The sequence below is a fragment of the Arvicola amphibius genome, chromosome 2 (genome assembly GCF_903992535.2).
Source record: "Arvicola amphibius chromosome 2, mArvAmp1.2, whole genome shotgun sequence".
In the NCBI taxonomy this organism is placed as follows: Eukaryota; Metazoa; Chordata; class Mammalia; order Rodentia; family Cricetidae; genus Arvicola; species Arvicola amphibius.
In genome coordinates, this window is record NC_052048.2 from 24,405,453 (window position 1) to 24,432,727 (window position 27,275).

General features: G+C 45.2%; 2 protein-coding genes and 1 long non-coding RNA gene across 23 annotated transcripts in view; 1 reads left to right on the forward strand and 2 right to left on the reverse strand.

Annotated features, from left to right (window-relative positions):
- Positions 1-84: 84 nt before the first annotated feature.
- Ing4 (inhibitor of growth family member 4) lies at positions 85-9,139 on the reverse strand. Of its 3 annotated transcripts, none has more exons than XM_038320916.1 (8): positions 9,054-9,139; positions 5,455-5,526; positions 2,296-2,462; positions 2,018-2,123; positions 1,748-1,853; positions 1,387-1,534; positions 1,072-1,133; positions 85-960 (listed from the first exon to the last, which is right to left on the reverse strand). In XM_038320916.1, the coding sequence occupies exons 1-8, from the start codon at positions 9,088-9,090 to the stop codon at positions 921-923; spliced, it is 738 nt and encodes a 245-aa protein (XP_038176844.1). In that variant the 5' UTR covers positions 9,091-9,139; the 3' UTR covers positions 85-920. The 3 variants fall into 3 exon arrangements, with proteins under 3 accessions (XP_038176844.1, XP_038176843.1, XP_038176842.1); XM_038320915.1 differs by having other exon boundaries at positions 2,009-2,123; XM_038320914.1 differs by having other exon boundaries at positions 1,748-1,856; positions 2,009-2,123.
- Positions 9,140-9,165: 26 nt separating this feature from the next.
- LOC119808404 lies at positions 9,166-20,021 on the forward strand. Of its 3 annotated transcripts, XR_005284427.1 has the most exons (4): positions 9,308-9,374; positions 11,719-11,823; positions 11,956-13,176; positions 17,031-20,021. It is a non-coding gene; the product is annotated as an uncharacterized LOC119808404 (long non-coding RNA). The 3 variants fall into 3 exon arrangements; XR_005284426.1 differs by lacking the exon at positions 17,031-20,021 and having other exon boundaries at positions 9,166-9,311; positions 11,956-14,836; XR_005284425.1 differs by lacking the exon at positions 17,031-20,021 and having other exon boundaries at positions 11,956-14,836.
- The window catches only part of Znf384 (zinc finger protein 384), a 30,533-nt gene continuing 14,464 nt past the window's right edge, over positions 11,207-27,275 (reverse strand). For 7 of the 17 annotated variants that reach the window (XM_038320895.2, XM_038320905.2, XM_038320901.2 and 4 more), the window contains 10 exons: positions 25,696-25,766; positions 25,163-25,400; positions 24,880-24,927; positions 24,346-24,682; positions 23,481-23,573; positions 18,640-18,864; positions 17,808-17,990; positions 16,304-16,382; positions 12,939-13,097; positions 11,207-12,527 (listed from right to left, as the gene is read on the reverse strand). In XM_038320895.2, coding sequence (XP_038176823.1) covers positions 12,126-12,527; positions 12,939-13,097; positions 16,304-16,382; positions 17,808-17,990; positions 18,640-18,864; positions 23,481-23,573; positions 24,346-24,682; positions 24,880-24,927; positions 25,163-25,400; positions 25,696-25,761 — 1,830 coding nt within the window. In that variant the 5' untranslated portion in view covers positions 25,762-25,766 and the 3' untranslated portion in view covers positions 11,207-12,125. The remainder of the gene's footprint in view (positions 12,528-12,938; positions 13,098-16,303; positions 16,383-17,807; positions 17,991-18,639; positions 18,865-23,480; positions 23,574-24,345; positions 24,683-24,879; positions 24,928-25,162; positions 25,401-25,695; positions 25,767-27,275) is intronic. The other 10 variants (XM_038320902.2, XM_038320904.2, XM_038320903.2 and 7 more) reach the window with 8 other exon arrangements.

The following is a 27,275-nucleotide window of genomic DNA, read 5'->3' on the forward strand; positions in this document are numbered from 1 at the left end:
CTTGGGGGATGGGGAGAAAATAGTAGTTTTATATCTATTTGTATTTAAAAGAAATCAAGCTAACACTATCACAGCACACACATGTAACGCAAATACATGATTTATTGGAATTAGGTGAAAAGTGTTTCACGGAGAGCATAATTACAAAGTTCTGAGTCCCTGGTGCAAACACCCCTTCAGGTGGAGAAACTGTGGACACCACAGGACAAGTACCATTTTGGGTTTCATGTCTTGTCCTGCTTCTGGCAAGCCATCCTTCTGCCTCTCATCCAATCCAGAGGATGCAAAAAGAAAGCTTATCACATGTAGGGAAATCGTCTCTACAATAAACACAGCAGGCTAGCATGGATAGCTTTTATTTACCTACCCCAATTCTTTTTACATGTGAGTTCCACCTTGGCCCTCTCCCATTCAAAGTCAGGAGAAATCCCCGGGTCACATAGGAAGGGGCAATCACTCAACTAGGGCAGAGCCCAAATGATCTGGAAGATCCCTCACCAAAGAGAAGTTTATCCTACCTAGCCCCGGGAGGGGAAGGGAAGGAAGATTTAGGAGACCGGAAGAGTGCCCCACTCCACTGCCCCAGTCCTTAAATACAAAGCAAGGGGAATGAAGAGGACCCTCCCTCTGAAATACAGCACCAACCTCACCAAGGAGGCAAAAGGACAGCGAGTGGGATTACTTCCCTCTGAAGGAGAGAGTGGAGGAAGGAGAGCACATACCGTTAGTGGCTGTGGCACCCTCCCTACTGGGGTTTGGATGCAGCCTCAGCACCAGGAGGGGGAGGGGGGGAGAAGGGATGACGGTACTGCACTGTCGACATCTCCCTGGACCCCAGAGCCCCAGCAGAGGCGATCCTCTCTGTCACTAGCCCGGGTCAGGGGGATTCGGAAGTAATCTGGGATGGAATCCAAGGAAACCTATTTCTTCTTTCGTTCTTGGGAGCAGCGTGGGCAAAACCTAAAGAGCGACAAAGAGCAGGGCAAGCCAAAAGTCAGTGAAGCCTGTGTGCGCTCTTCTGCTCAGCTCTGGGACAGTCCGTTCTGCTCCTGCCACGGCTCTGTCACTTACCATTTCCCTCGAGGCTTGGTCGTCAGCCCCACACAGGCAAAGTGGAACCACTCGATGGAACACTGGAAAAGGCAGATGGAACACAGCAGTCAAGGGCCTGAGCAGGGTGGGGAGGAGAGAGGAACCACCTGCAGACTCCTGAAAGGAGCCCTTCATTCCAGCCTTCTGGAAACTTCCCACAAGTCCCAAGGCAGCCCAGTCCAACCACTGTTCCATTCTGCAGTCCCTCTCTCCGATGGAATCACCTCCTCCTCTTATTTCCGCCCTCACGCCCCTCTGAGCTCCTCCCCCAATTCTGAGGCGAATGGTTCTCACATCTGGGTTGTCACAGCCAATCATCTCTCCATAGGAGACCTGGTGACAAAGGCAATATGTGGGTTCGTTGGGATCCACAGGCATATCCAACACATCAGAGGGGTGGACACTGCCAAAGGTCACTGAGGGCATCCCATACTCAGGGCTTCTGCGTGCCAAGAGGAAGACAAATGTCACCTGCAGGAAGGGAAGCTACAACCTGAGCTCTGAGGTGGCAGGAGATCATGGTGAAGCAAATGACGCATGGCGTCTTCGCCATCCAGCAGACACCAAAGTGACAGAGAGACTTACTGGCACAGAAGACAGGGAAAGCGGCGAGAGGCAGTATCGGCTGGGAGGTGGTGTGCTCCGGTATACTCACGTGCGCACAAGTTTTAACTTCTTCTGGGCAGCCTTGGGGGCTTCTTCGTCTGAGTTTTTTCCTTTGGAACGGGCACGGGCAGCTTTTTTCTCCTTTTGAGTCCGGCCTTCTAGGAAGAAAGGGTAAGCCAGAAGGCAGAGACAAAGAGATAGGTTAAGTCCTCTTTGTTCTGTTCAGGCGGTGCTGCTCCGCCATAGCTGAAGTTGGCCTCCTCTCCCTCTGAGTCCTTGCCCTCATCTCACAGCCCCGCCCCCTCCTCACTCTTTTTGCCTTTGCTGGAAGAGCTGTCGTAGTCACTGGACTCGATTTGTTTCTCTTTCAGGTCAGCCTCAAAGCGGGCCAAGTCTGTGTCCAGCCGCCGAATGTGTTTGTCCACCTGTGGGGGAGGGAGAAGGGGACAGGTACAAGGCTGGTTCCAGGGAAAGCAAACAGCTAAGGCAGACTGATGAATCTCCCAGACCCAACACAGATCCCAACACAGCGGCAGGAGGGTCTACGGCCCTGAGGAGTAGATGGGAGGTAGGTGGGAGCCGTGAGCAGGGCCATACCATCTCATAGGTCTGCATGGCCAGCTGCACCTTGTCGTCTCCAAATTCCTTGCACTTGCCATAGGCCTCCTGGATCTGTCTGAGAAGGGCCAGCTTTTCCTCGGAGCTCAGGCTGCGGGCGCTACTCATATATTCAGTGGCCAACTTGTCAATTTCAGCCTTCAGGTCTACAACAGAGACAGAGGCCTGGGTCACAATGGCCCCTGGTGCCTAGATGAAACATACGTCTTCCTCTTGTTCTTTGGACCTTTTCCATTGGCCATCAAAACCTTCCAAATGAATGTACTGAACGTTCACAGGTAGCGTGCCTTGTATTCACGAAATGCAACACTGAAATTATTTGAACCGTTTTTGGTTTGAGACTGTCAGTATGCAGCTCAGACTGGCCTTGAACTTGGGATATCCTCTTGCCTCTGATTCCCTAGCACTGCGAGTATAAACATGTGCCAGCGTGCCTGGCTGAGACTGTCTTAAGGTGACTTCGAGGTGCAGAAAGCATGGCTGCCAGAGATGGAACTGAGACTACTGAAAGGCATTGTGGGATTCTCAGCCGTGTACATGTTAACATGAAGTGCATTTCTGAGGATGGTTCACGATGCTTCTTTGCAGGCTTGCTTGCTGCTTGCCTCCTGAATTTTGTTCCAAAGGCCACCTTGCTTCTTGTCTTAACCACATCCCCCAAAGACCTGACTGGGCCGGTCACTTACTGGTGCTGTGGCCTCCAGAGTTCTCTCTCTCGCTCTCTCTCTCTGAGATAGGATCTTGCCCAGGTTGGCCTTGAATTTATGATCGTCCTGCCTAAGCCGCCATAGCGCTGGGTCTGAAATTTTAACACCAGGTCCCAATTCCTCCAAGAAATGCTGCTTCTGCATCCTTACCACCTTACTTTTTTCTTTTTCCTTTTTTGAGTACCAAGTCTCATTCTGTAGCTCAAGATGTCTTAGATCGTACTATGTAGTCCAAGCTGGTCTCAAACAAAAGCAAATCCTCCTGCCTCAGCCTCCTGAATATTGAGATTACAGGTCTGAGCCACCGTATCCAGCTTGCTCATCTTACTTTGCTCATCAGGTGTAACTTATAATTCTTGTCATTATTTTTCTGTTTGTTCATCTTAGATATTGCTCAAAATGCCTTAATTCTAGAGGGCTGGTGATGTCCCAGAACATGGGCTTGAAGATGTCTACTCCCTACCATTAGGTAGGGCTCATACAAATATCAGTGGGAAGAGGCAGAAGGCTGTACACAGTGCGGCCCCAGACAACGGGAAGCATCTGGGAACATGCTCACACTTCACTGTACTCCAGGCCCTTAGAAGAAGTGGGAAAAGCATACAATTCCATATTCTCCAGCTGGTCTCTGAGCATGGACTCAAGAATTAGAATTTCAATACAAGGAAATCCAGCTGATTCTCAGCATCTGGCAGGCAGCTGTCAGTGGCAGATGTCCAGGATGTTAGGTAATAGTCATTTTTCATGAAAACACTTAGCCAGAGCAACTTAAGACATGGCTTCACATAGCCTAGCCCATTACGTCTTTGAACACGGCTACATAGAATGGAATATGAGACTTACACATCCTGCAGTAGGTACGGGGGCCCATTCAACATGAACCTTAAATCTGGAGCAGACCAACCTGAGCCCTGCCTTCCTTAGGCTCCAAATGGATAACTCAGTGCAGCCAAATCTGCTCACGTTGAAGGCCTGAGATAATATCTAACGCATCTATGAGTGGACAGAGCTCCTGATGGTAACTGATGCCTTTTGTTTTCTTTCTCTTGCTTTCATTATTATTGGCTAGTTTATTTATTCATTCATTCATTCAGAGAAAAGGTCTCATGTAGTCAAGGCAACCTTAAACTGGGTGTGTACCTGAGGAGGATGACCTTAAGTTTTTTTTTTTTTTTTTTTTTTTTTTTTTGTGGGGCTGGAGAAATGGCTCAGCAGTTAAGAGCACTGCCTGCTCTTCCAAAGGTCCTGAGTTCAATTCCCAGCACCACATGGTGGCTCACAACCATCTGTAATGAGGTCTGGTGCCCTCTTCTGGCCTGCAGGCACACACACCGACAGAATATTGTATACATAATAAATAAATAAATAAATAAATATTTTTAAAAAAGTTTTTTGTTTGTTTGTTTGTTTTTGTTTTCCCGAGACAGGGTTTTTTTGTAGCTTTGGAGCTTGTACTGTAGTTTTTGTAGACCAGGCTGGCCTTGAACTCACAGAGATCCCCCTGCCTTTGTCTCTTGAGTGCTGGGATTAAAGGTTTGCGCCACCACTGCTCAGCTAGATATTTCCCCCCACAACAAGGTCTCACTATGTAGTCCTAGCTGGCCTGGTACTGGAATTTAGTATGGAGACCAGGCTGGTCTTGAACTCACAAAGATCTACCTGCCTGTGCTACCATGCCTGGCCCTTCCTTTTTCTCTTAAGAACTTCTCACAAAGTTCCTGTCAACCAACATGAACTGTAGTCTGAAGCCCTGTGTGTTTTATGATATCATGAAAATGCAGTGACACATAACTTGTGTTTATCATGTGCAGGTAACACAAACGGTAAACATGTCTAGGGCTGGTGTCTTGAATTCTTGAGGAAGTACAAAAATCATAACATCTCTGAACCTTATTTACATATTTATTTTCTCTGCATAATTTGTATGTGCACAATGGCTTACAGGTGGTGGTCAGTAATGTGGGTCCTGGGATAGAAGCTGGGCTGCCAGGCTTGGCAGCAAACACCTTTCTGCATTGAGCTGTCTTGTCAGCTCCGCATCTCTAACTTCTTGAAACATTGTGCCAATACTCCATTTGATGTAGAAAAGCAGAAATGAGGATGACCATTATCGTCTTTTAAGAATTCCATAAACGACAGGCTGGAGAGGTGACTCAGTGGTTAGGAACACTGGCTGCTCTTGCAGAGGACCTGGGTTCAGTTCCCACCACCCACATGGTGGCTTATAACTATCCTTAACTCCAGTTCCAGGGTAGCTGATACTGTCTTCTGACCTCGTTGTGTACCAGGAACATCACATGGTGCACAAACATACATACAGGCAGAATAAACTCTAAGTCACAGTCCTCCAGACTGTAGCAGGTGGTAAGGTAACAGAAAGCAGGAAAACCAATGATGGATCATCAGCAAGAGCCTGTTACTCTATACATACCCTCCGTCCTCTGGTCTAGGTCTCTCATGAGCTGAAAGTTTCTCTGTAATTCAAACGGGAGGTTTTCAATACCTGGAAAGACAGAGAAATACAGTTGCTGGACTGTACACAGGTCTTGGGAAGTGCTCTAACATTGAGTTCTATCCCTGGCCCTAGAGCTCCTTTTAAAATAAAGTTTAAGCTGGAAGCGGCAGGAAACAGAAGTAGGAACTCAAGTCAGCCTCAGCCACATAGGGAATTTGAAGTCAGCCTGGGTTACATATAATATTGTTTAGTTTTGTTTTTTTCGAGACAGCCCTAACTATCCTGGAATTCACTGTGTAGACCAGGCTGGCCTCAAACTCACAGAAGTCCCACTACGTCTGCCTCTTGAGTGGTTAAGCCATGCCTGGCTTAGGATACTGTTTTAAAAGACAAATCAAAATAGGACAAGCAACAAAATAAACAAATAGACAAAAGTAAAGTGCAGGGGCTGGAGGGATGCTCAGTGGGTAAGAGCACTGGCTGTTCTTCCAGAGGACCAGAGTTTGGTTCACAGCATCCATGCTTACAAGCGCCTATGATTTCAGCTCTGGGGGGAATACAGTGCTTCTGGCTTACAAGGTTACGTGCATTCATGCATGTACACAAAGACAAAACCCACACAGATGCATAATTAAAAATTATTTTAAAAATAATTTTCTTGCTGGGAGGTGGTGGTGCATGCCTTTAATCCCAGCACTCAGGAGGCAGAAGTAGGCAGATCTCTGTGAATTCAAAGACAGCCTGGTCTACAAGACAGGCTTCAAAACTACAGAGAAACCCTGTTGAAAAACAACAAACAAACAAAAATTCATCTTCCAAAAATTTGTACTTCAACATTAAAAAATAAAGTGTAGTTCAGTTTCCCCTCATTTGAAACTGGATTTTTTTTTCTTTTGGTGACAGGGTCTCTATAGCCTAGGCTGACCTCAAACTTCTTTAGTAGGCCAGGATGACCAATAGTGAATTTCTGATTCTTTGTATATCTACCTCCCAAGTGTTGGGACCTAATAGTCCTGTGTCAATATGCCAGGCTTACACAGTGTTGGGGATCAAACCCAGGGTCTCCTGCATGCTAGGTAGGCACATCCCAGCCCTGAAATGATAGACTTACTTGTGAAGGATTCCTTTGCCTTTTCTCAAAAGAGACTTGCCTCTCTTTTTCAATACCTTGTCTCTGTATAGCCACTCCATGCCCTCCGTCTTTGGGGACATTCTACAGACCAGTTTTCCCTTTGTTCTTAGTTTCTGCCTCCAGCTTCTTTGCCCTCGGCGTTGGAGAGCCACGCTAGCTCCTGGCACTCACACTGCCTTCCAGGAACTCCTCATTGCTTGTGCCCTGCACTTCCTCCCGGGCTTATCTCACTCGGTCACACCCCCTCTGCTTGCTTTGCTCTGGCCTTCGCGGTGCCTCACCTTCACCCAAGCTCCCCAAGAGCTCACCTACTCAGTTTCTGCTCATTCTTCAAAGTTCAGCCCAGAACCCGACTTACCCAGACTCTGATAGGCCATCAAGGTAGTCTAGCTAATACTTTCAGTAGTTATTCAACCATAATTAAATAAAATAGTGACTCTGTGTCTGTCTCCCTAACCTCCCAGGGCAGATACATGTCTGCAGCAAATTTTAATTTCCCCAGGGGCTTGCACCTGCTAGGCAAGTGTTCTACTGTCAGATTTTTTTTTGGGGGGGGAGGGTCTCATTATGTAGCCTTGGTTGGCCTAGATCTCACTATACAGACCAGGCTGGTCTCAAAGTCAGAGAGCTTCCAAAATGCTGGGATTAAAGACACGCCACACCCACCCACAGTTTTGTTTTTTTTTTTTTTTTTTTTTTTTTGGTTTTTCGAGACAGGGTTTCTCTGTAGCTTTTTTGGAGCCTGTCCTGGAACTAGCTCTTGTAGACCAGGCTGGTCTCGAACTGACAGAGATCCGCCTGCCTCTGCCCACCGAGTGCTGGGATTAAAGGCGTGCACCACCGCCGCCCAGCTCCACCCACATTTTTAAAGTGTTTCTTTGAAGCCAATTCAAACTTTAAAAATGTTTCTACTATCTAATCTACATGGGAAGTGGAAAAAGACAAGATCTCCTGAGTAAATTGGGAGCATAGGGACCTTAGGAGAGGGTTGAAGGGAAGGGGAGAGGCAGGGAGGGGAGCAGAGAAAAATGTAGAGCTCAATAAGAATCAAAAAATTAAAAAAAAAAAAGATTCTACTAAGTCAGGCATGGTGTCACATGCTAATAATCTTAGCACTGGGGAGTCGGAAAGAGGACCTGGAGTTCAAGGTCATACATTAGATACTAGAAAAACAACAAAAAGGTTTTGAGACAGGGTTTCCTCTGCAGCTTTGAGGCCAGTCTTGGAACTAGGTCTTGTAGACCAGGCTGGCCTTGAACTCAGAGACTGGCCGGCCTCTGCCTCCAAGTGCTGGGATTAAAGGCGTGTGCCACCACCGCCTGGCTCAAAAGGGTGCTTCTACTGTCTGAACTTCTCCAGTCTGCCAACATCAGGTCACTAGGATTACCAACAGATTACCAAATCAAACGACCAATCTTTTGTCTTCCTCTAAAGAAAATCTGAGGCAGCTGGTACTCATTCTCATTCAAGTGACTTACTTCCTCCTAGTATTGCAAATATTAAATCATAGACCTTCTGGTAACGTCAACACTGGTCTCGTATCCTTTAAATACTGTTTTCTTGAGATTTTGTCCTAGTTCCTCACTGTCTTTGCCCTGAATAATCTTTGTCATAGACTTTATGCCTATGTCTAAGGCAAAAAATACATTGTTATGACTCCCGAATCTCCTACCCTGCTGATGATATGGTTTATCTTATTTTCCAAGCAGAACAATTCACCTTGATTTTTCCTAGTCTCTTAATCATGAAGTCATTCAAGCAATCTCATCATGTTTAATATCTAAAACTTTATGGCTTGCATTTCTGACTTAGACTGTTACCATAAACTAATCAGTTACTTTCCTTTATTAAAAATACTCTATTTTAAGTTTCAAACATCTTAGTTTCGCATAAAAGACTGTTTAATCCACTTCCAGGTTATTTCTCACTTTCCAGTCTCTCAACACGCACTTCATTTTATGAGAACTGGATTTTGTTCAAGTAAAGCACTCCAGTTTAATAACTCAAGTGGTCGTTCCACTCCATGTCCCTTAGTTTCATGAGAAGCCACTTTGGGGACATAAATGACTTAAGGAGACAAGCTGCTCCAAATGGCAGTGAATGACAATGGCCCCGCACAACTTGGGAGGAAAATAAATCTATCCCGAGGCCGGGGACCCTGAAGAACAGAATCAGAAAATATTTTCCCTCCTCCCCTTAACCCTTCAAAACACAGTTCTGAGCCTACCGGGCAGCCCAGCCCTTCCCTCGTCTACAGCATTAGCGAGGCCCCTACTGCCACTGCCCCGCCCCCTCTTTCTTCACCCTCGAATAAATCCTCCCACGGAAACCTTTCCCAACTGTGAGCTTCAGGCCACTAGGACCTCAAAGCCATAGACTCTGTCAACCCAGACCCCCCACACCGCTCTGTGACCCATGACCCCCTTCTTCAGTCAGCTCTTACTGTCCAGATAATGCTCCAAATACATCCCAGCAGCCATCTTGAAGCAAAACAAAGCAACTTCCGATCCGCCCCGGAAGTGACTAAAACAAGACAGGCACTGGACCCATTCTCAGATTACAGCCTTTCCGTATTTAAAAGAACTTCCGCCCTTACTAAAATATTGCCCCAGAGACATCCGCCCGACATTGAACGATCGCCCACAGCGAGGCTGCTTTAGCCTGCTTCCGCCCTTAAGACGCCAGCACGTTACAGAGACAGGTATGACATCACGCGAGGTCGCCATTTTGCATTCCCTAGCAAACTTTTCTCCCCTTCAAACAGGTATGTTTGATAAACGGGGAAGAAACTGCTCTGTCTAGAATTATATTCTGTAAATACCCCCTTTCAACCAGTAGGGAACCTATTTTGCTTTGCTTATTTTGAATTTGGTAATCAAAGCTGAAGCAGGTATAATCTCTGAGGCAAATACTTTCTTCCGAAGTTGTCAGGCTTTGTAAAAGATTTCCTTATGTAGCCCTGGCTATCTTCAAACTCGGGTATCTGCCTCTCTCTGCCTCACGAATGCTGGGATTAAAGGCGTTTGCCACCACACCTAGCTAAGGTTCCTGTTTTATATACTCAACGTACTTTTACATAGAACACAACACACACTGGTTTTGCAGTTGTGCTATTAACGGGAGATCCCACGTTTTTGTTTTGTATTTTATGTATGATGTTAACATGATTCTGAAAGAACTGGGTCATCAAGTTTTATGACAGCTACACCACCTAGACGTCACCCATCCCCCTTGTTAAAACTAGCGTCCATTGCACAAAAGAGAGCTTGGCAGGCTGCTACCATAGGGAAACAAACTCAAATCCCATAATGTAATAGTGGCGGTAGATTCTTCAAGATAGTTATCACCTCTAGTTCATGCGTCTTTCACAGTAATTATACACCACACAGCTTTTTTTTTTTTTTTTTAGGATAAAACTTTAGCTCCCTTAGACCAAATATGTAAAAAAGGTCGCTCACTACTGAGCAGATGCTAACGCACAGGAGTAGGATGTGGACCCCGTTCTAATTACAAGAGCATGCTGTTGAGGTAACTGAAGCTCTGCTCACTCCTTTTTATACAATGAGCAGCAGCAGGCAACATTATCACTGGGTGGGAGTAGGAATGGACATTCACCCACAAAGGTACTTATTCCCATTCTTGTGATGAAAACAGGGCTGACAGACTCAGTAGTCAGCAAGAGGAGGAAAACAACCAGAAGCTAAGCAACAACGGCACACTGAGATACTGTCCTAGATGCCTGTTCACAAACTGAATGAACTTACTTATCCACTTTACTAGGCAATGACTGTTGTTAATCTTCATGAAGCAGTCTTGGAAATTAGGCCGAATCCTTTCATGGTGGACTGTGAGAAGTCTTAGGTTTCTTGGTCAAGCTCTGTCCAGTACAACTGTCTTCCACTGTTAGGTGGGCATGATAACCACTGCGTTATGGGAAGCTCACTGCATTCTGCATTTTCTTCAGTCCTAAGCCCCGTAGCTGGTTATGGTTTCCTTCACTGGAAACCTCTGGTCTTAGGCAGTGCCCAGTAATTTGGACAAAATAGGGAAGGCACAATTAGTGCAGGTCCTTTGAAGAGGCCATACTTCCCTCACTCCACCCCTTTTTTTGATGGTGTGGAGGACAAAGGGTAAGGAATATAAGCTGTTTTGTTAAACAAAACATTGCTCTCACATATGTAGGCAATGTAATCCCGATAACAGAATTTATACACAAATGTTCCTAAACTTAAAATGGCTGGAGAGTCAAATGGAGGCTTATCACACAAGCATTCATTCTTCACACATTCCAGTTTCCGTCCTTAATGCTGTCCTAGTATCTCCCCAGTCTTTCCCCATGCTAGCTTACATCAGTAGCTCACTGCTCTCATCCTTAAACATGAATTTATTTCTATACAATGTTCTAAAAACACCCCTTAGTTTGTACATAAGATTTTTTTCATTTTTAAATTGCTTTATAACAACTGTATAATTCCTGATTATTTTAATTTTCTTTTCTCTGAAATCTGCCATGATTAAAAAAATTAAAAGGTAAAAGAAAATTAAAATGCCATGGCCAGAGGACAAAGTGGAGAAAAATAAGACAAAAATAAAACATCAATATGAAAATTCTCAGATAATGCATTTATAAACACAGAAATGGTTACAACGAAGATGGCCGTGATGAGCAGGTATATATATATATATATGTACTTTATGTATATATATATATATATTTATATATAAATCCATGTCCGGCATCTGACCGTGGCACCTAGGGAGCTAAGTCCAGTCCTTGTGTGTGCTCTGACTTCTCCCTTCTCTGCAATACCCTGGCTGGGGTTTTGCAGAGAACATAGCTCCCATAGCTCCTTGGACTGGTGTGGTGAGGCAAAGTATATAGGCCCTTGGTTGGCAGAGAAGGAGGCTGCAAGGAAAAATCATAACCCATATTCTTATAACCACCCTTGGTCACCTGGAGAGTCTCTGGCACCTTGGCGACCATGTATTGCCTACTGGCCTCCTTACAAATAAAAAGATAGTCACCACCCAATATGAAGTGAGACCATGTAAGGGAAAGAAAATGGCTCACAGGGGTCAGGCCACGTGCAAAACCTGTTCTTTTACAGGTAAGCGTAGAACGGAAGGTTGGTTGCATTTAGAGCTTCCTTCTGTATTATCTGGGAGGACCAGCCTTCTATCGGCCCCAGCTTTGAGGATGAGAAGAGAGGAAGGTAAGTGCCCACATTGGACAAGATGTGAGGCCAGAGCAGGTCCTCTCTCAAGCACCAACCCCCAGTCTTAAAGCTCTGCTTGGATGGGGCTATTGGATAACACTATCAGTTCAGGATCCCTTTGTCAATCAGGAGCAGCTGAGATTAAAGATGGTTATCTTGCGAAGGAAGCCATGCCTGAGGACCAAGGAGCTGAAGACAGGACTTGTCAAGGAAGAAGAGAACTTTCCCACCAAGAGGAGTTGACAAAGGAGGGACCAGAACTTCTTCTCCTTCTTTCCAGGTGATGGCAGTATGGATCTCTAAGAGCTGGCCAGGTGCTCCACCTGGATGGTGCTGGTGGTGACAGTGAGGCAGATGTCTTTGTGATGCTCTGCCGTCTTATAGGGGGTCAGGTCAAAGGAACATTGGGGTGGAGGGTTCGGGTTGCTGTCCCCACCACCCCCACCAGGGGGAGCTCCCCCAGGTGACTGGAAGTGTGGTGGTTGTGGTGGTGGTGGCTGTTGCTGTTGCTGCTGCTGCTGTGATGCCTGGGAAGCCTGGGCCTGGGCCTGGGCCTGAGCCTGAGCCTGGGCCTGGGCCTGGGCCTGGGCCTGGGCCTGAGCCTGAGCCTGGGCCACTGCTGCTGCCGCCGCTGCCGCTTGCACTTGTTGCTGAAGATCAGGAGGGTTGTGTTTGCGCATATGTTTCATAAGATATGTTTCCTGGGAAAGATGGTAAAAAGAAGTTAAGATGAAAGGAAGGGAAAGACATGAACTGCAACTACCACCCTGGACCCCCACTCTGTCATGCCTGTAAAGGGATGCTCTGGACCGGGACCTTTAGAAATCACCATGGACACTGAGCTGGCAGAGAAAGTTATTTTTCTCAAAGATCTCCTAGTAAAGCTATTTGATAATCTTGTTCTAGAATCTCATAAAAAATACCCAAAACCTTTCTTCATCACAAAACCTTGCCTTATATGTCTAGAATAAAGACTCACTGCTTATGGTGCTAGTTATCTCTAAATACTGACTCTAATAAGTGAGAGCAGGGGCAAGCACATGCTGAGCTAAACACGAGATTTCCATCAAGAAGGGACACAGACATGAGAAGAGAAAATACCAAGCACTTACCGATGTGTATGCCCGACTACAGATCGTGCAGGTATACACCTTGGCGTGTTTCACCGTATGTGTAGATAAGTGAGCGTCTAGTGAGGCTGCATCTGTGTACGCCCGGTGACAATTGTGGCACTTGAAGGGTTTGTCTTTGTTGTGCTGCCTTCTGTGAGACTGCAAACAAATGAGAGAAAACAAAATGAATACTGTTCCTTCCTTGGCCTTCATGGAGAGAGCCCTGAGGTAAGCACAGGTAAGCTATCCTAGCTTCCCGTTCTATAAGGTAGTAGAGCTGCTTTGAATGAAACTGCCAAGGGAGGAAATGTAACTCACAGGCATACAACCATGGTCCTAAAGGTTACAGTGTCTCTCACCACCTGGTCTCCTCTCCCAGTGGCTCTCAAAGTGAGGTGTGGGGTTCCCCGACCCTTTACAGTGCCTTACAGAATAAAAACTCTTCAAAATAATGAGACAGGGACCGAGGAAAAGGGCCAGCAGGTGGAATGTTTGCTGTGCATTAAGAACCCTACTTGAGATCCTGAGTACCCACGGAAGAACTGGGTGTGATGGTGTGCTGTGCAGGGCAGGAGTGAGGTTCCCAAAGGTTGACTGGTCTAGGCAACCATGGTGAACTCTATCTGTGGTAAAGAATGGTCTCGAGAAGAAGGCACAGACCCTCAAGTGTTACCTATGCTCACGCACAAACAGCCATGACAAATCTACACACATAAAATACAGGTGTTTGCCTTTGCACTCTTGTTCTTTCAGTTATAGACTATGAGATGAACCAACATGTTCACTTTTAGCCAAACAAAAGATTGAAACTTGCAAAAATCCTGGGCATAACAGCACGTACCTACAATCCTAGCACTTAAAAGGCTGAGGAGTTAGGATGGTAGGTCCCAACGCCGGCCTGAGTTACACAACACACCATTTAAGTATAAAAAAACCAGGTGGGTGGTGGTGGCACATGTCTTTAATCCCAGTACTTGGGAGGCAGAGGCAGGTGAATCTCTGAGTTTGAGAGCAGCCTGGTCTAAAGAGTGAATTCCAGGAGAGGCTCCAAAGCTACAGAGAAACCCTGTCTTGAAAAACTAAAACCAAAACAAAACAAAAACAAAAAACAAACAAAAATCACAAGGGTTGGGTATGTTGCTCAGTGGTAGAGTGCTTGCCTAGAGTGGGCTGTGGAAAAGAAAACTTGTAAAATGTGAAATAATATTCTCCCATTAAGTTCCTTTAGTGGGATTTGGGAATAATTGTGTTCTATTAATGCTAACACGTAATTGGTTTATATATTGTGATTGCTTTTTTGTTTTCTGAGAGGTTTTCATGGAGCCTAGGTTGTCACCGGATTTTAAACATTTTTATGTGCAGATCTGTAGAGACGCCTGGGCGGTCAGAGGGCACTGGGTTCCCTGGAGTTGGAGTTATATGTTGTAGAACAACCCTCTTGTACAGTATGAATATGTATTACTCTCAATGGTTAGTAAAAGCTGATTGGCCAACAGCCAGGCAAAAAGTATAGGCTTGGTGATCAAATTGAGGATACAGGAAGAAAGAAGAGTGGAGTTAGAGAGTCAATGGGGGATAGAGAAGTAATGAACGGGCCATGCTCTTGTTGTAGAGAGTAAATAAATAGGGGCTGATTTAAAATGTAGAAGCTAGTTAGTAATAAGCCTGAGCTATTGGCCAAGAATTTACAATTAATATAAGCCTCTGTATGGCAATTTCGAAGCGGCTCCCGGGACAGGAAAACACTGCCTACAGTTATGGGTAAGAGATGGTAAAGCTACCTGACATGGTACAAACCCAGGTCCTCTGTAAAACCAGCAAATACTCTTAATTGCTGAGCCATTTCTCTAGACCCTAATTTTTTGTTTCTTCTGTCTATGTAGTCCAGAGTTGATGGAGGATTCTCATTGGCTAATAAACAAACTGCCTTGGCTTTTTGATAGGGCAAAATTTAGATAGGTGGAGTAGACAGAACAGGAAAAAGGAAGTGAGGTAGATGGCTCAGACAGATGCCACGCCTCTCCTAAGGGAGATAGACCGCCATGCCTCTCCTCAGAGAGATGCCAGATGCGATGAAGCCAGCCACTAGGTCAGACATGCTGAATCTTTCCTGGTAAGACACCATTCGTGGTGTTACACAGATTATTCGATATGGGTTAGTCAAGCTATGAGTAAGAGGCTGAAAATAACGGGCCAGGCATTGTTTAAAAGAATACAGTTTCCGTGTAATTATTTTGGGGCATAAGCTAGCTGACGGCCAGGAGCTGGGCGGCAGAAGGCAGCCGGCCAGCAGCTCATCACTACACAGAGTAGATTCGTTCCAGGCACATGCCACGATTCCCAGCCACCCAAGGGTTTTTTTTGTTAAAACGTGGTATGTACTAGAGCCTGAACCTACTATAGCCCGGCACATGCTAGGCAAGTATTGTCAGTGAGCTACAAAACTAATCTTTGTTTCCTTTAAATTCGTTAGTGTGTGTAACTGCCATGGCACACACGTAGAAGATAATGGGCAACTTTTACGACTTATTCTCTCCTTCCACTGGTGGCTCTAGGGGTCTAACTCAGACTTGTACAAGTATGTTTAACTACTGAGCCATCTCACAAGCCCCTAGTTCTTCAAGAAATTTTTGGGTGTCTGTTCAGGTGTACATGCATGTGGAGGCCAGTGGCAACTTTGTTGTCATTACTCAGGAGCCACCCACCTTGTTTTCTCAGAGATGGTCCCTCATTGGTCTGGGGCTAGCCAATTTGGTTAAGCTGGCTGGTTGGACCGAAGAGCTGCCTTTGTCCACTCTCCCAGTGCTGGGATAACAAGCACATACCAAAACTACTAGTTTCTGGTTTGTTTTTTTTTAATTATTTAACTTTATTTTTTTATGGGCATTGGTGTGAAGGTGTCAGATCCCCTGGAACTGGATTTTTCAGACAGTTGTGAGCTGCCATGTGGGTGCTGGGAATTGAACCCGGGTCCTCAGGAAGAGCAGTCAATGCTCTTAACCGCTGGGCCATCTCTCCAGCCCCCTAGTTTCTGTTTTTTGAAAGTAGGTTCTAGGGATCAATTTCACACCTTCATGTTTGTGGCAAGCACTTTATTATCTGTTGGGGAGCTAACTCCCCAACCCTTTTATTTTATTTTTTAAAATTGAGACACTATTATTAAGTTGCCAGAACTGATCTGAACACATTTTGTACCATAGGCAGGCTTTGAACTTTGGATACTCTTCCTTAGCCTTCCAAACAGCTGGGACTAAAGGCTAGCAGGCCCAGCTTCATCTCAGTAATTTTAAAGAGAATTTAGTTCTCCACCAAATGTCAGTCCCAAGTCTTAAACCCAAGGTCGTATGTAGAAACCAGATACTCACCTGCAGATTGGAGAGTTGTGTAAAGGCCTTCTCACAGCCCGGGTGTGCACATTTGTACGGCCTATCACCGGTGTGGATTCTGCACAGGAGAAGAGAGTAAGGACATCAGCAAAGGTCACAAAGACCAGCTCTGCACCAGACTGCAGGCTCTTCAGGTTTGCCTCCTGAGGAACCTGCACAAGGCACTAGCTTTAGCTCCTCTGACTGGAGTGGTTTGTAGTGCCTGATTTCTGGTTATTGCCTATAGCACTCAGCTCAAGGGGAGCCTCATTGTGCTGGTAGAAGAGGGACTGAGGCCTCAGCATCTGGGACACAGGTCATGATTTGGTATATACATCTGCTCCTACAGTAACCATCCCGTGGTGAATATTCAGAAATAAAAGGTAACTACAATTTTAAGGAAAAAGAAAAATACACAACATTTCCTCCTTGGTCCCCACTCCACAGACAGAAACTGTCCCTCAACCTTGAGCATCACAGCCAGAGATAGTTCTGAAATCAAAGGACAGGTTATAATGACTGCTGAAAGTAGAAGAGACATAAGTGGAAACTCATGGAAATTCCTAGGGATTCCCCCACCCCTCCCACCCTCCTGCAATCTAAGCCCCTAATGACAAGAAATCCTGAAGTTAGAATTAATCTAACCTCTTCTCCAGCACCACAGGACCCTATATCTACTAAGACAAGCCTAGATGTGAGGATGCACCAATATCTGTTTTTTTTCAAGGACTTCAGAACTGTCTCTACGATCAAAGTATCAAATACACGATGACAGCAAACTCCTCAAGGCGGTGTCTGACCACTTTTGGGTAAGAACATCACATCTGTAAGAAACAGGGTGAAGATAGCCAACTGCCGGGAGTCTGGACTCCACTTCGTCTTGAGACATCACCGAAGGAAACCATCAGCTCTTCGAGTGTCAGACCCCCTTCTCCCTAGTAACTCCGTATTGATGGATTTGATGCAAGCATGCTATTTATGAAGCAGGAGTTTCTTTAGTCTGTTCCCAGTTCTTGGTGAATGTTTAATTCAGTTTCCTTTTGTGCTCTACTCTTGGCATCCCTTGGAATCTTGCTTGTTGCTGTTGAGTGTATCCAGGCCGATGCCAACTTAAATCTGATTATACCTCCCACTCATAATTGGTGTCTTGAGGCTAGAAGTAGGTCTTCTAAAACCAAATGACTCTGTTTCAGCACCAAAGAAATCTGGAAGATGTGTGCTTGGTATTTTCAGGGAGGAAAGTGAAGGAAATTGTCATCTTTGTTTCGAGTTTCTCTCTGTCTTTAATCAATCAAGAAATATCAATCACTGTGTCTTTTTGATAGAGTTTGTGCTCCAGAAAAGTTCTCTTGACATCCACTTCTTTTCTCTCTGTTGCGGTCACATTCTCCTCCAGCCAGGTCTCACTCCCGCCCCCCGCATGCGGGTGGTTGTATGTGTCCGGGGCGGGGGTGGGGAGGGCATGCCAGCGGGGCGGGATCAGTAGCCCGCCCCTCTCCCTTACCGTGTGTGCTGCTGGAGGTGGGAGAGCTGGCGGAAGGCCTTCTGGCAGTAGGAACAGTTGTAGGGCTTGGCCCCCGAGTGGATACGGAGGTGCTGAGCCAGGTAGGAGGTGTTGGCGAAGGTCTTGGAGCAGTGTGGGCACTTATGGGGCTTGATGGTCTCCGTGTGCATCTTGGAGTGGATCCTGCCGGAGAGGAGAGGAGGGAAGGGGGGAGGAGGAAGCAGTTCGACACCACGGGCTCAGCGCTCTGCTGGGTGAAATGATGTTGCTTGACGGATGAGAGCACCCCCTCCTCCCTCCTCCCAATAAAGCTCCGGCTGAAGAGGCTAATGAAGAGGACACCCACGTCTAGGTTGTTGCTGACTGCAAGTCGGTGGCTAGAATGGCAGTGAGATGATGAAGAGCTGCAACCCACGGCTCTCGGTAACCTTACAGTATTCGGTCTTGTCAACCCTCGGCCTTTTCCTAAGGCTGCACACTCACCACAGTTACCCTGTTTCCAAATAGCAATTTGAACATAGGCCAATACCGCCTGTTCCCCATGGACCTGAAGTTGAATGCACACCATGGCTCTGAACTGAAGCATATAGTAAAAGCAGGGTCTGCTCTGTAGAGGATTTCCAAACAGACACAGAGAGAAACCACAAAAATCGTTCCAGAGTTGGGGACTGGAAATAACAATTTTCAAGGCCCCCCAACTGCTAGGATACAGTTTAATTTTCAGACAGTAACAAGAGAGATTAAGATTTCAAAAGGCAAAAGAGAGAACAGTTGGCACAGGCCACATGGTCTTGGGTGTTTTGTAGCCAGGTGAGGGGAGGAGCAACCTTACCGGGTGTGCTGCTGCAGATGGGAGAGCTGGCGGAAGGATTTCTCACAGAAGTTACAACTATAGGGCTTGGCCCCCGAGTGGATACGGATGTGCTGGGCCAGGTAGGAGCTGTTGGCGAAGGTCTTGGAGCAGTGCGGGCACTTGTGGGGCTTGGTCTCGGTGTGTGACTTGGAGTGGATCTGCATCTCCGACTTTGAGTAGAAGGTCAGTGAGCACATCCGGCACCTGGCCAAGCAAGGGCAACATTAGAGCCTTTCCACCAGGAGGTGCTGCTGAGCCTCACAATCCTGCCAAGAGACTTCTACCTGACCCCATGTGGTGTTCCAACTACATAGTGAGGCTTGTAGCTTTTCCTTATTCTTTTCTTTTCAAAGAAAGGGTCTCATGCAGCTCAAGCTGGCCTTGAAATCATTATGTAGCGCAGGCTGGCCTTCAACTCATGACTCTCTTATTTCTTACCTCCCCAAACTGGGATTATAGCTATGTGCCTCCATGCCCAGCCTACCACAGTGCAAAGCACTCAGAAATACCCAATAAGACAGGTAGATATTATGATCTGGGTGAATATATATCTGTGGTTCCTAATGCTGTGGTCCTTTAATACAGTTAGTTCTTCATACTGTAGTATCTTCTAACCATAAAATTATTTCATTGCTACTTCGTAACTGAAATTTTGCTACTGCTATGAATTGTAATGTAAGTATCTGCTTTCCAATAGTCTTAGGCGACCCCTGTGAAAGGGGTCCCAGAGGGACACAACCCAGAGGCTGGCAATCACTGATAGAGACTTTATTGGCACAGCTAAGGTTTCAAACTTTTCACGGTACTCCTAGCACTCCATGTTGGTCTCATATTTCTCAAGCCCCTCCCCGCTATGCAATAAAGAAGGAAAACTGCATCTCCAGACAACCGTCTTCTTAGTGATTTTTCCCTACTTCCTTATTGTAGTGATTGCTAAAGAGATGGAGATGGAAAGTACCAGAATTTCCTAATCTATATCTGGTCTCTATCTTGTAGCTGATGTTTCATTAATCACCTGCCTCTGCCCCAGCCTTAAGCCAATCAAATGAGAACCACTTTTGAAACAAGCCAAGGAAACGGTTAGTACTGGATTAAAATCCTTAAATCTTAACAAAAATAAAGGAATTGAAAAGCAATGATTGCAATGCTACACCTTTCCTTTTCCTTAGCACACGAAGCCAATGCTGGCAAGCCTAGGTCATCAACAGCACCTGAATAGACTTTTACTGGTCACCTGAACCAGCGGATCATTCCTACTCTGACACTAGACAACAATATCAAATGAGCAGGTCTCTCAGCAAGTTAAGCCACATCCCCTTAGACTTTACTGAGTAAAAGTTATTTATACATGAGTTAGGAACAGCTTTGCCACGGCACACTATGAGTTAGCAGAAAAGGAGGGTAAGCCGCTTTTCCCTTCACCTTATCTTTGTAAATCAAAGGGTATGGGATAATGATTCTTGCATTCTTTTCAGAAGAATTTTGAAAATAGCTGAGACCAAGACTAGAACAAATTCCCTCTGAGAAAATGGTATTGCTGTGGTCTCTGTATTAATGCTTTCACTAAAACTCTAGTAACTGATAACCAATTTTCATTCTCGACTTACTGTAAGTCTGAAGAAAAGACTCCCAGTTTATCAGTCATTGGCTATAGACTGAGACACCCAAACATTGCAGGAAAAGATCATCATGATCAATGGGGAATCTAGATACCTGGGCTCTAATCCAACAGAGTTAGTTACAGGTTGCCTGTTAACCTAGACTGCAATCTTCTATTCTTTAAAATGAAGGTATTAATTTTTGCCTCTAGAAGGGCCAGCAAGCACCCAAGACCATCAAAGGTAAGCTAAATGTTCTTTATTAATAAAATGGCATTATTGCTAAATAGCCTCAGCTTTGATGGGTGAGCCAATGACAGACAAGTATTTTATAAAGACTGCAGTTAACAATAAGACACAAGTTGCAAAGTAGGTTCCTTAGATAACTAAAATTTTGCAGATTTTACAGTGTTGGGGCTCGAACCTAGGCCCTGCCACATACCAAGTGCTCTACTACTGAATTGTATCCTCGGTCCCAAGACATTTTAATTTAAGAATTAAGTTTAATTCATATAGTTTAATTCAAATCCCATCACCCTTGAAGTTTATTATGAAAAAGAAAATGATTCTGGCACTCGGGAGACTGAGGCAGGTCTGTGATGCGCTTGTATTCTAGCTTGAGCTACAGTGAGAGCCCTGTGTTGAGGAATCAGAAGAATATCTTCAAAGCTTTAATTAAAGAAGAATCTGAAAAACTTAACTGAAAATAGACTGGCAAACTGGGTACAATGGTACATGCCTGTAATCCCAGCACTCAAGAAGTAGGAGGCAGGACAATCCAGAGTTCAAGGCCAGCCTGGGCTGCATGTGACCCTGTCTCAAAACAAAAGACTGGCAACAGAGTAACAAGTCTAAAAAGATCCTAGGGTATAATGGCAATGCCAGTGACAATGGTCAGGTGGCCATCATGATGCAGCTTGGGAATGACAGGGACTGGAGGAGGTACTTTCAAGCAACTTTGTTTCTACTCAGAATAACCTGGCAGGTACTCTCCTAATTCTATAAAAAGAAATCCCCAAAGCTCCAAAAACAATTTGTCAAAGGCAAGCTATTCACTATAATACCACAATGCTAAGCTAACACCATGGCCTGGAACTAGAAATATTCATGCAGAGGCTGAATATCTATCTACCAGGTGAAGGCACTGATCTTAGGTGTCCATGAAAGTACAGGCTTTGCCTCCCTAATCCAAAAACCTAAAAATCTGAAATCCTCTAAAACTTCCTAAGCAGTGACATCACACTGTAAGTGGAAAATTTTATATGTTACTTTATGATATATATGGAAGTCAAAACACAGGCTCACTAAAAATACTATGTAAAATTACCATTGGACTACCTATATATAATTTGAAACAAATTAACGTCTTTCTTTTATTTAAAGCTTGAACATGATTTTATTAAAGTTTAAAAGAAAAACTGCAGGGAAGGCAAGCTTTAAAAAAGCTTGGCAGATGTCTAAAGGAGGAAGACAAAAAAGAAGAAAGCCGTGTCTTTGGAGTTAGGCATGAAGGTTCAGCCACAGGACAGTCTAGCAGTTACATGGGTCGGGGAAACTTCAGAGAAAGAGTGAGCAAGTCCAGAGTGTTAGGGAGAGCACTCCTAGGCTTGAGCCACTATCTGGAGAGGGGAAATGTTACACCGACTAAGATCCATCATTGCACGGCAGCCCCACAGCAGCTGACTGTTTTTGGCTTGAGAGGCTATGTAGACCAGGCTGGCACTGAACTGATCCTCCTGCCTCAGTGTCCTAAGTACTGAGATTGCTGGTGTGCTCCAGGTACCACATCCAGCTTAATAAATTTCCATGATCAGACTTGGGTCCCATCTCCAAGGTATCTCATTATGTATGTGCAAACATTCCAAAATTTGAAAAAAAAAAAAAGAGTCTTAACCACTTCTCGACAAGGAATATTTAACCTGTATTTAAAAACTGGAAGTTCTAGGAAGTCAAATAAGTACGTTAACTGTAGGGTGCTGGGTAGTTAGCTGATTCAGGACAGTTTTGGCAGTGGGAAGGGAACGCTAGCCCACACATCTAGTCCACTGCTTCAATGGACACCATGTACATCAGATACAGTGAGAATGGTATGCAATATAATGGCTGGGATTCAACAGTCACTTTGAATTATTATACCAGGTTTTTTCTAAGATGCTGAAAACAATTTAAATGTTCAGATTTCTCCTCAAAATAATTTCGCACAGTAGATCTGACTGACCTTCCCAATTATGTAAATAGGAATAAAGACTTCGAGCTAAGTTGACTTGTCCATAGCAACAGCACCTAATTCCTCCAATATCCAGTCATGCTACTGACAACTGGGAAGAAGCTGACATACAATACACAAAAATCAGGATTCTTTTTTAAGTTCAATTGCACAGTAAGAAAGTCAGGATTCTTTGTGATTTAAAAGATACCTTTGGATTTTAGAATTTTAAGTTTCTGATGGAATATTTTTCAACTAGGACATAATTAGTCAGAGTTCAACTTCAGGGTTCCCTTTAATAAGTATAGGGGCTTTCAAGAATTTCAAAAACACTAAGGGCAGAAGGTCCTAGAAGGCTTCCTTCCAACTATGTACTCACAATTCTTTGTATACATATACATGTATATATTCATACAGAGTTGGGGAACTTAGCATGGAGAAAAAAAATTAACTTGGCAGAACTGAGGACCCTCGTCAACCAGAAGGGCTGCCTCCACTACTTCAACATGTCACAATGACCTCACTTTAAGCAAATACATATAAAAAAAAAAATCCTGGTATCTATACAATCAAGTAATAAGGGATTTTCATTTCAACTGATATAATAAAAGAATGCCTTTAAATGAATCAAACTTGTCAGGTACCTTTATAATATGGTATGATGTAAACATTTTCCAGGAACACTTATTGTATAAAGTGGGGTACACCTGTAATAATAAAGCTACAATGAACTTCTGAATTACAGCTGGAATTCTGCAGTGCTCAATATATTCTGCATAGCAACACCGCCCTCTTTTTCACGTAGAAAGAGGTATTTAAACAGTGTACTTGTGGATACTTTCTGAAGAACTATACAATTCAAGTAAGTAATGCTACGTAATGATTAACGCTAATCTTCCTGATCTTCCCAACATGTTAAAAATTATCTATACTCCCAACAAATGGGAGTCATACAAAGAATTCTCCCCATTTTACAGATGAGGAAACTGAGGCGCAGAGAGGGGAAAAGGACTTGCCCAGGGTCACACAGCAAGTTCGTGGTGGAGCCGGGAACTGAATCCATGAGCCCAAGGCTCTGTCCATTTCCTGTGCCGCAGTTCCCTTCGCTCCTAAAATGGGAACAACATTGCCCATCTCGGTACACTAAGGACAGAACCAGTCTCCCAGCCATGCAAATCTGCCCCTGTCTGTATACATCAAGGCTGTGATAATAACCCATTCTGCACATTGGGACCAAGTGTCCAAAACCCACTAGGGACCCTGAAAGTTCTCAGGGAGATTAAAATTATTTCCCTTTCTAAGGGCAAGGAGTTTTTCTGTACACAGGGCCACGTGCCAATATGCATGTGCCTTTGTGGAACAACAACGTGAGAGAAAGTGGAGGATCAAAATGACTTCCAGGAGTTAGAAAGTGAACAAACAAGTCACTTTATAAGTATGCTATTCCTCCCACCTTTTCAGGTAGATTCCTCCCATCCCAAACCATGCAGGGGATGATGGATGGCACAGGGTTAGGTAAGGTGCTTACCAGAAAGATTTCTTGGAAAGTAAGAAACAGAAAGGGGAAAAAAAGGGAGCTGCAGACATTGTCTGGAGCCCAGTCGGAAGCCTTATTGCAAGAGAGAGAAACTCTCCTATCATTCAAAAATCAGTTAAGGATCATGACGTCTGAGTTTTAAAGGGAGGGTGGGCATGGAAGAAGGGGCTAAGCAGCTAAAGTGCCAGCAGCTCCACCTTCCTATCACAGGACACCTGGACATGCAAGTGGCTCTCAGGTGGACAGCTGCTGAGCAGAGCCTGACTTGGGACAGGACCCAAAGAAGATAGGGGAAGCTTGAAACAGTGGCCCTCAACCCATCCTGTCCCTGCTATGATTCCTACCTGTAGGTCTTGCCATCTTTGTGATGGTCAACGTCGTCATCAGGGGCAAGGACATAAGGGTCATTCATCTCAGGAAGCCCTGATTCCAGCATCCGCTTCTTCTTGCGGCCCCGAGGAGGTTTAGGAGGAGCCACATTGCCACCTCCACCACCACCTCCGCCTCCTTCCTCAGCTAGGGTTGATGCTACCTTCTTGGAGAGGTCAGGGACCACCTGTAGGGCTTGTGAGCCAGGGGGAAGAGCTGAGACAATCATGGGAGCCGATATAGGGAAGGTCTGAGCTGATGACGCTGTGGTCACAAGAGAGCCTGAGGGGGATGTGATTACCAAACCAGGACCTAGGATTGGGAGAAAAAGGAGATAGGGTCATGCTGTTCACCTCTGACCTAAGCTATTTCATTTCCCCCAGATAGTGTCTAATCAATCCCTCACCACCACCCTCCAACCCGTTACTATTCAGGAAATCCCAAACCCTGTACAAAAATAATGGTTTGCTAACCCTTGTCCCCAGACCCCTGGTAATAGTGAGATTTACCCCTTGATTGACTCCCTTCTCTTCTCCACCTCTGAGAACAGGAGACTCCTTGATTCAGAGAAGGAAAGAATGTCACCTCCTCAAAGGCAGGGACCGCATCTTCTACTTCTTTGTATCCCCCACAATGCCTAGCACATTGCTAGGCACACAGTAGGCACTTAATAAAAATCTGATTGAGGAATTAAACACATACCCCACTCCCCGTGTCCGCAGAGCCCTCCAGACTGGGGTCCTGATCATGAGAGATCAACACCTCAGATTGGAGAGAAGCAAGGGCGCTTACCCGCTGTCATCAGTCCTGTAGATGGCACAGGGACCACAGTAATGTTCTGGGTAACAGATGCCTGACTGTGTGGGGTCAGCTGCTCTGACTTGGACTCTGTGTCCATGCTAATGCCAGAGGACAGGGACACTGAGGCAGGCACTGTCAGCAAAGTGGGGTAGTGAGGTGGCGCCAGTCCACAGCCCTTTTCTGGCAATAGCTGATCCTTCATCTTGTTGATGAACATTGTGTTTTCAATCTAAAAGAAAAGGAGGGGGAAGAGGAGTACCCTCTTCAGACTGAGCAGGCCTGATTTTTGTCTGTTCCCTAAGGATATTTCGTTGCCTTCTCCTTGGAGATCAGGGAACAAGGGGGTGATATCTACGTTTCTGGACAGGAGTCAGACCCAGACACTATGGGACTCAGTGATAGCGGACTCAGTGAAACAAAGTGTGTTCTATTTTGCTTCAGTCTCCATACAGTAAGAGCATCATGAAGAACTTCTTCGCAGAGCTGAAATAAATACTGGGAAGAACAAAACAAACACCACTTACCTGCCCTGAGACTGTGGGGATAGAAGGCCAGAAGTACGGGTTAGAATTGAAGTGAGACTCTTCCATTCTACCTGAAAAGAGACAGACCACCACCTCACACCCGGGAATAACTACTGAATGCTAATAATGGAGAAGAGCAGTTGATGGAATTCGGGTCTCTGGCACCTGACCATGTAGCGGGGAATTAACAGTCAGGACCTCCACATCTAGACCAGACAAAATGGCACTGGGCTATAATCTCAGCACTCAGGACACTGCAGGCTGAGGCCACTGTGACTACTTATTGAAACATTCTCTAAAAAAATATATAAATAGAAAGGACCACTGAGCAGTATGGCCCACCCCAAAACACAATTTTTAATATTTATGACAAAAATCTATGCACATCTCTGAGCCACAAAATGTTTGCCAAACTTCAAAAAGCCAGAATTGGTACTTTACTTTGAAGAGAAATGAAGCTATGGAAACGAGATGCACCAAGGCCACACACAGCCCATCAGTCGCAAGCTTGAAAACAGTCACAGTATCTTCACTGTTCCCCCTTTCCTTCATTCCTTAAATCCATTTTCCTCGAATTTTTTTTCCTATTTCCAATCAACAAATCTATGAGCTACAATTCTACATAGGTTGGAAAGATTTTAGGCTGGCAGAAACCCAAACAATCTGAACAGCCCAAGCTGGCATCAAACTGGTGATCCTCCTACTTCAGCCTTCTGTCTATCTAGGATTATAGGTCGGCATGCACCACCACACCTGGCCTATAATCAATACTGGAATAGCAGATGATATCTGGGATAACGCCACACAAATCTCACCAAGACTAAAGAATAGGGTGTCTCACTGGGTTACATACACGAAGGGCTGAGCAGAAAGAACCAAGGAATTACCAGTCTAAAAAATTATAAAGGAATATGTATATGCACACACACACACACACACACACACACACACAGAGTGTGTGTGTACACGCATGTGCAGGTGCTGTTGGAGGCCAGAAGAGAAAATTGGATCCCCTGGAGCTAGAGTTATAGGTGGCTGTGAGCCACTCAATAAAGTACTGTGAACTGAACTTGGATCCACTAGAAGACAGCACTCTTCAAACACAGACTACCAGGTTTTTTTTTGTTGGTTTTTTTTTTGTTTGTTTTTGTTTTTTGTTTTTTGAGACAGGGTTTCTCTGTAGCTTTGGAGCCTGTCCTGGAACTAGCTCTTGTAGACCAGGCTGGTCTCGAACTCACAGAGATCCGCTTGCCTCTGCCTCCCGAGTGCTGAGATTAAAGGCGTGCGCCACCATTGCCCGGCTCAGACTACCAGTTTTAAAAAGGGGTTCTGGCCAGGTGTGGTGGTGCATGCCTTTAATCCCTGCACTTAAGAGGGGAGATTTCCAGTTAGCTTCAGGTTAGTCAGGGCTAAATAGTGAGACCCTGAAAGAGTTCTGGGGTCTGAAGAGATAGACCAGCAGGTAAGGGTTAAGAGCACTTGCTGTTCCAGCCAACACCCTCTTCTGGCCTCTGCAAGGGCCCTGAATGCATATGTGCATACATACATGCAAACACATGTACTCTCATGTATAAATAACA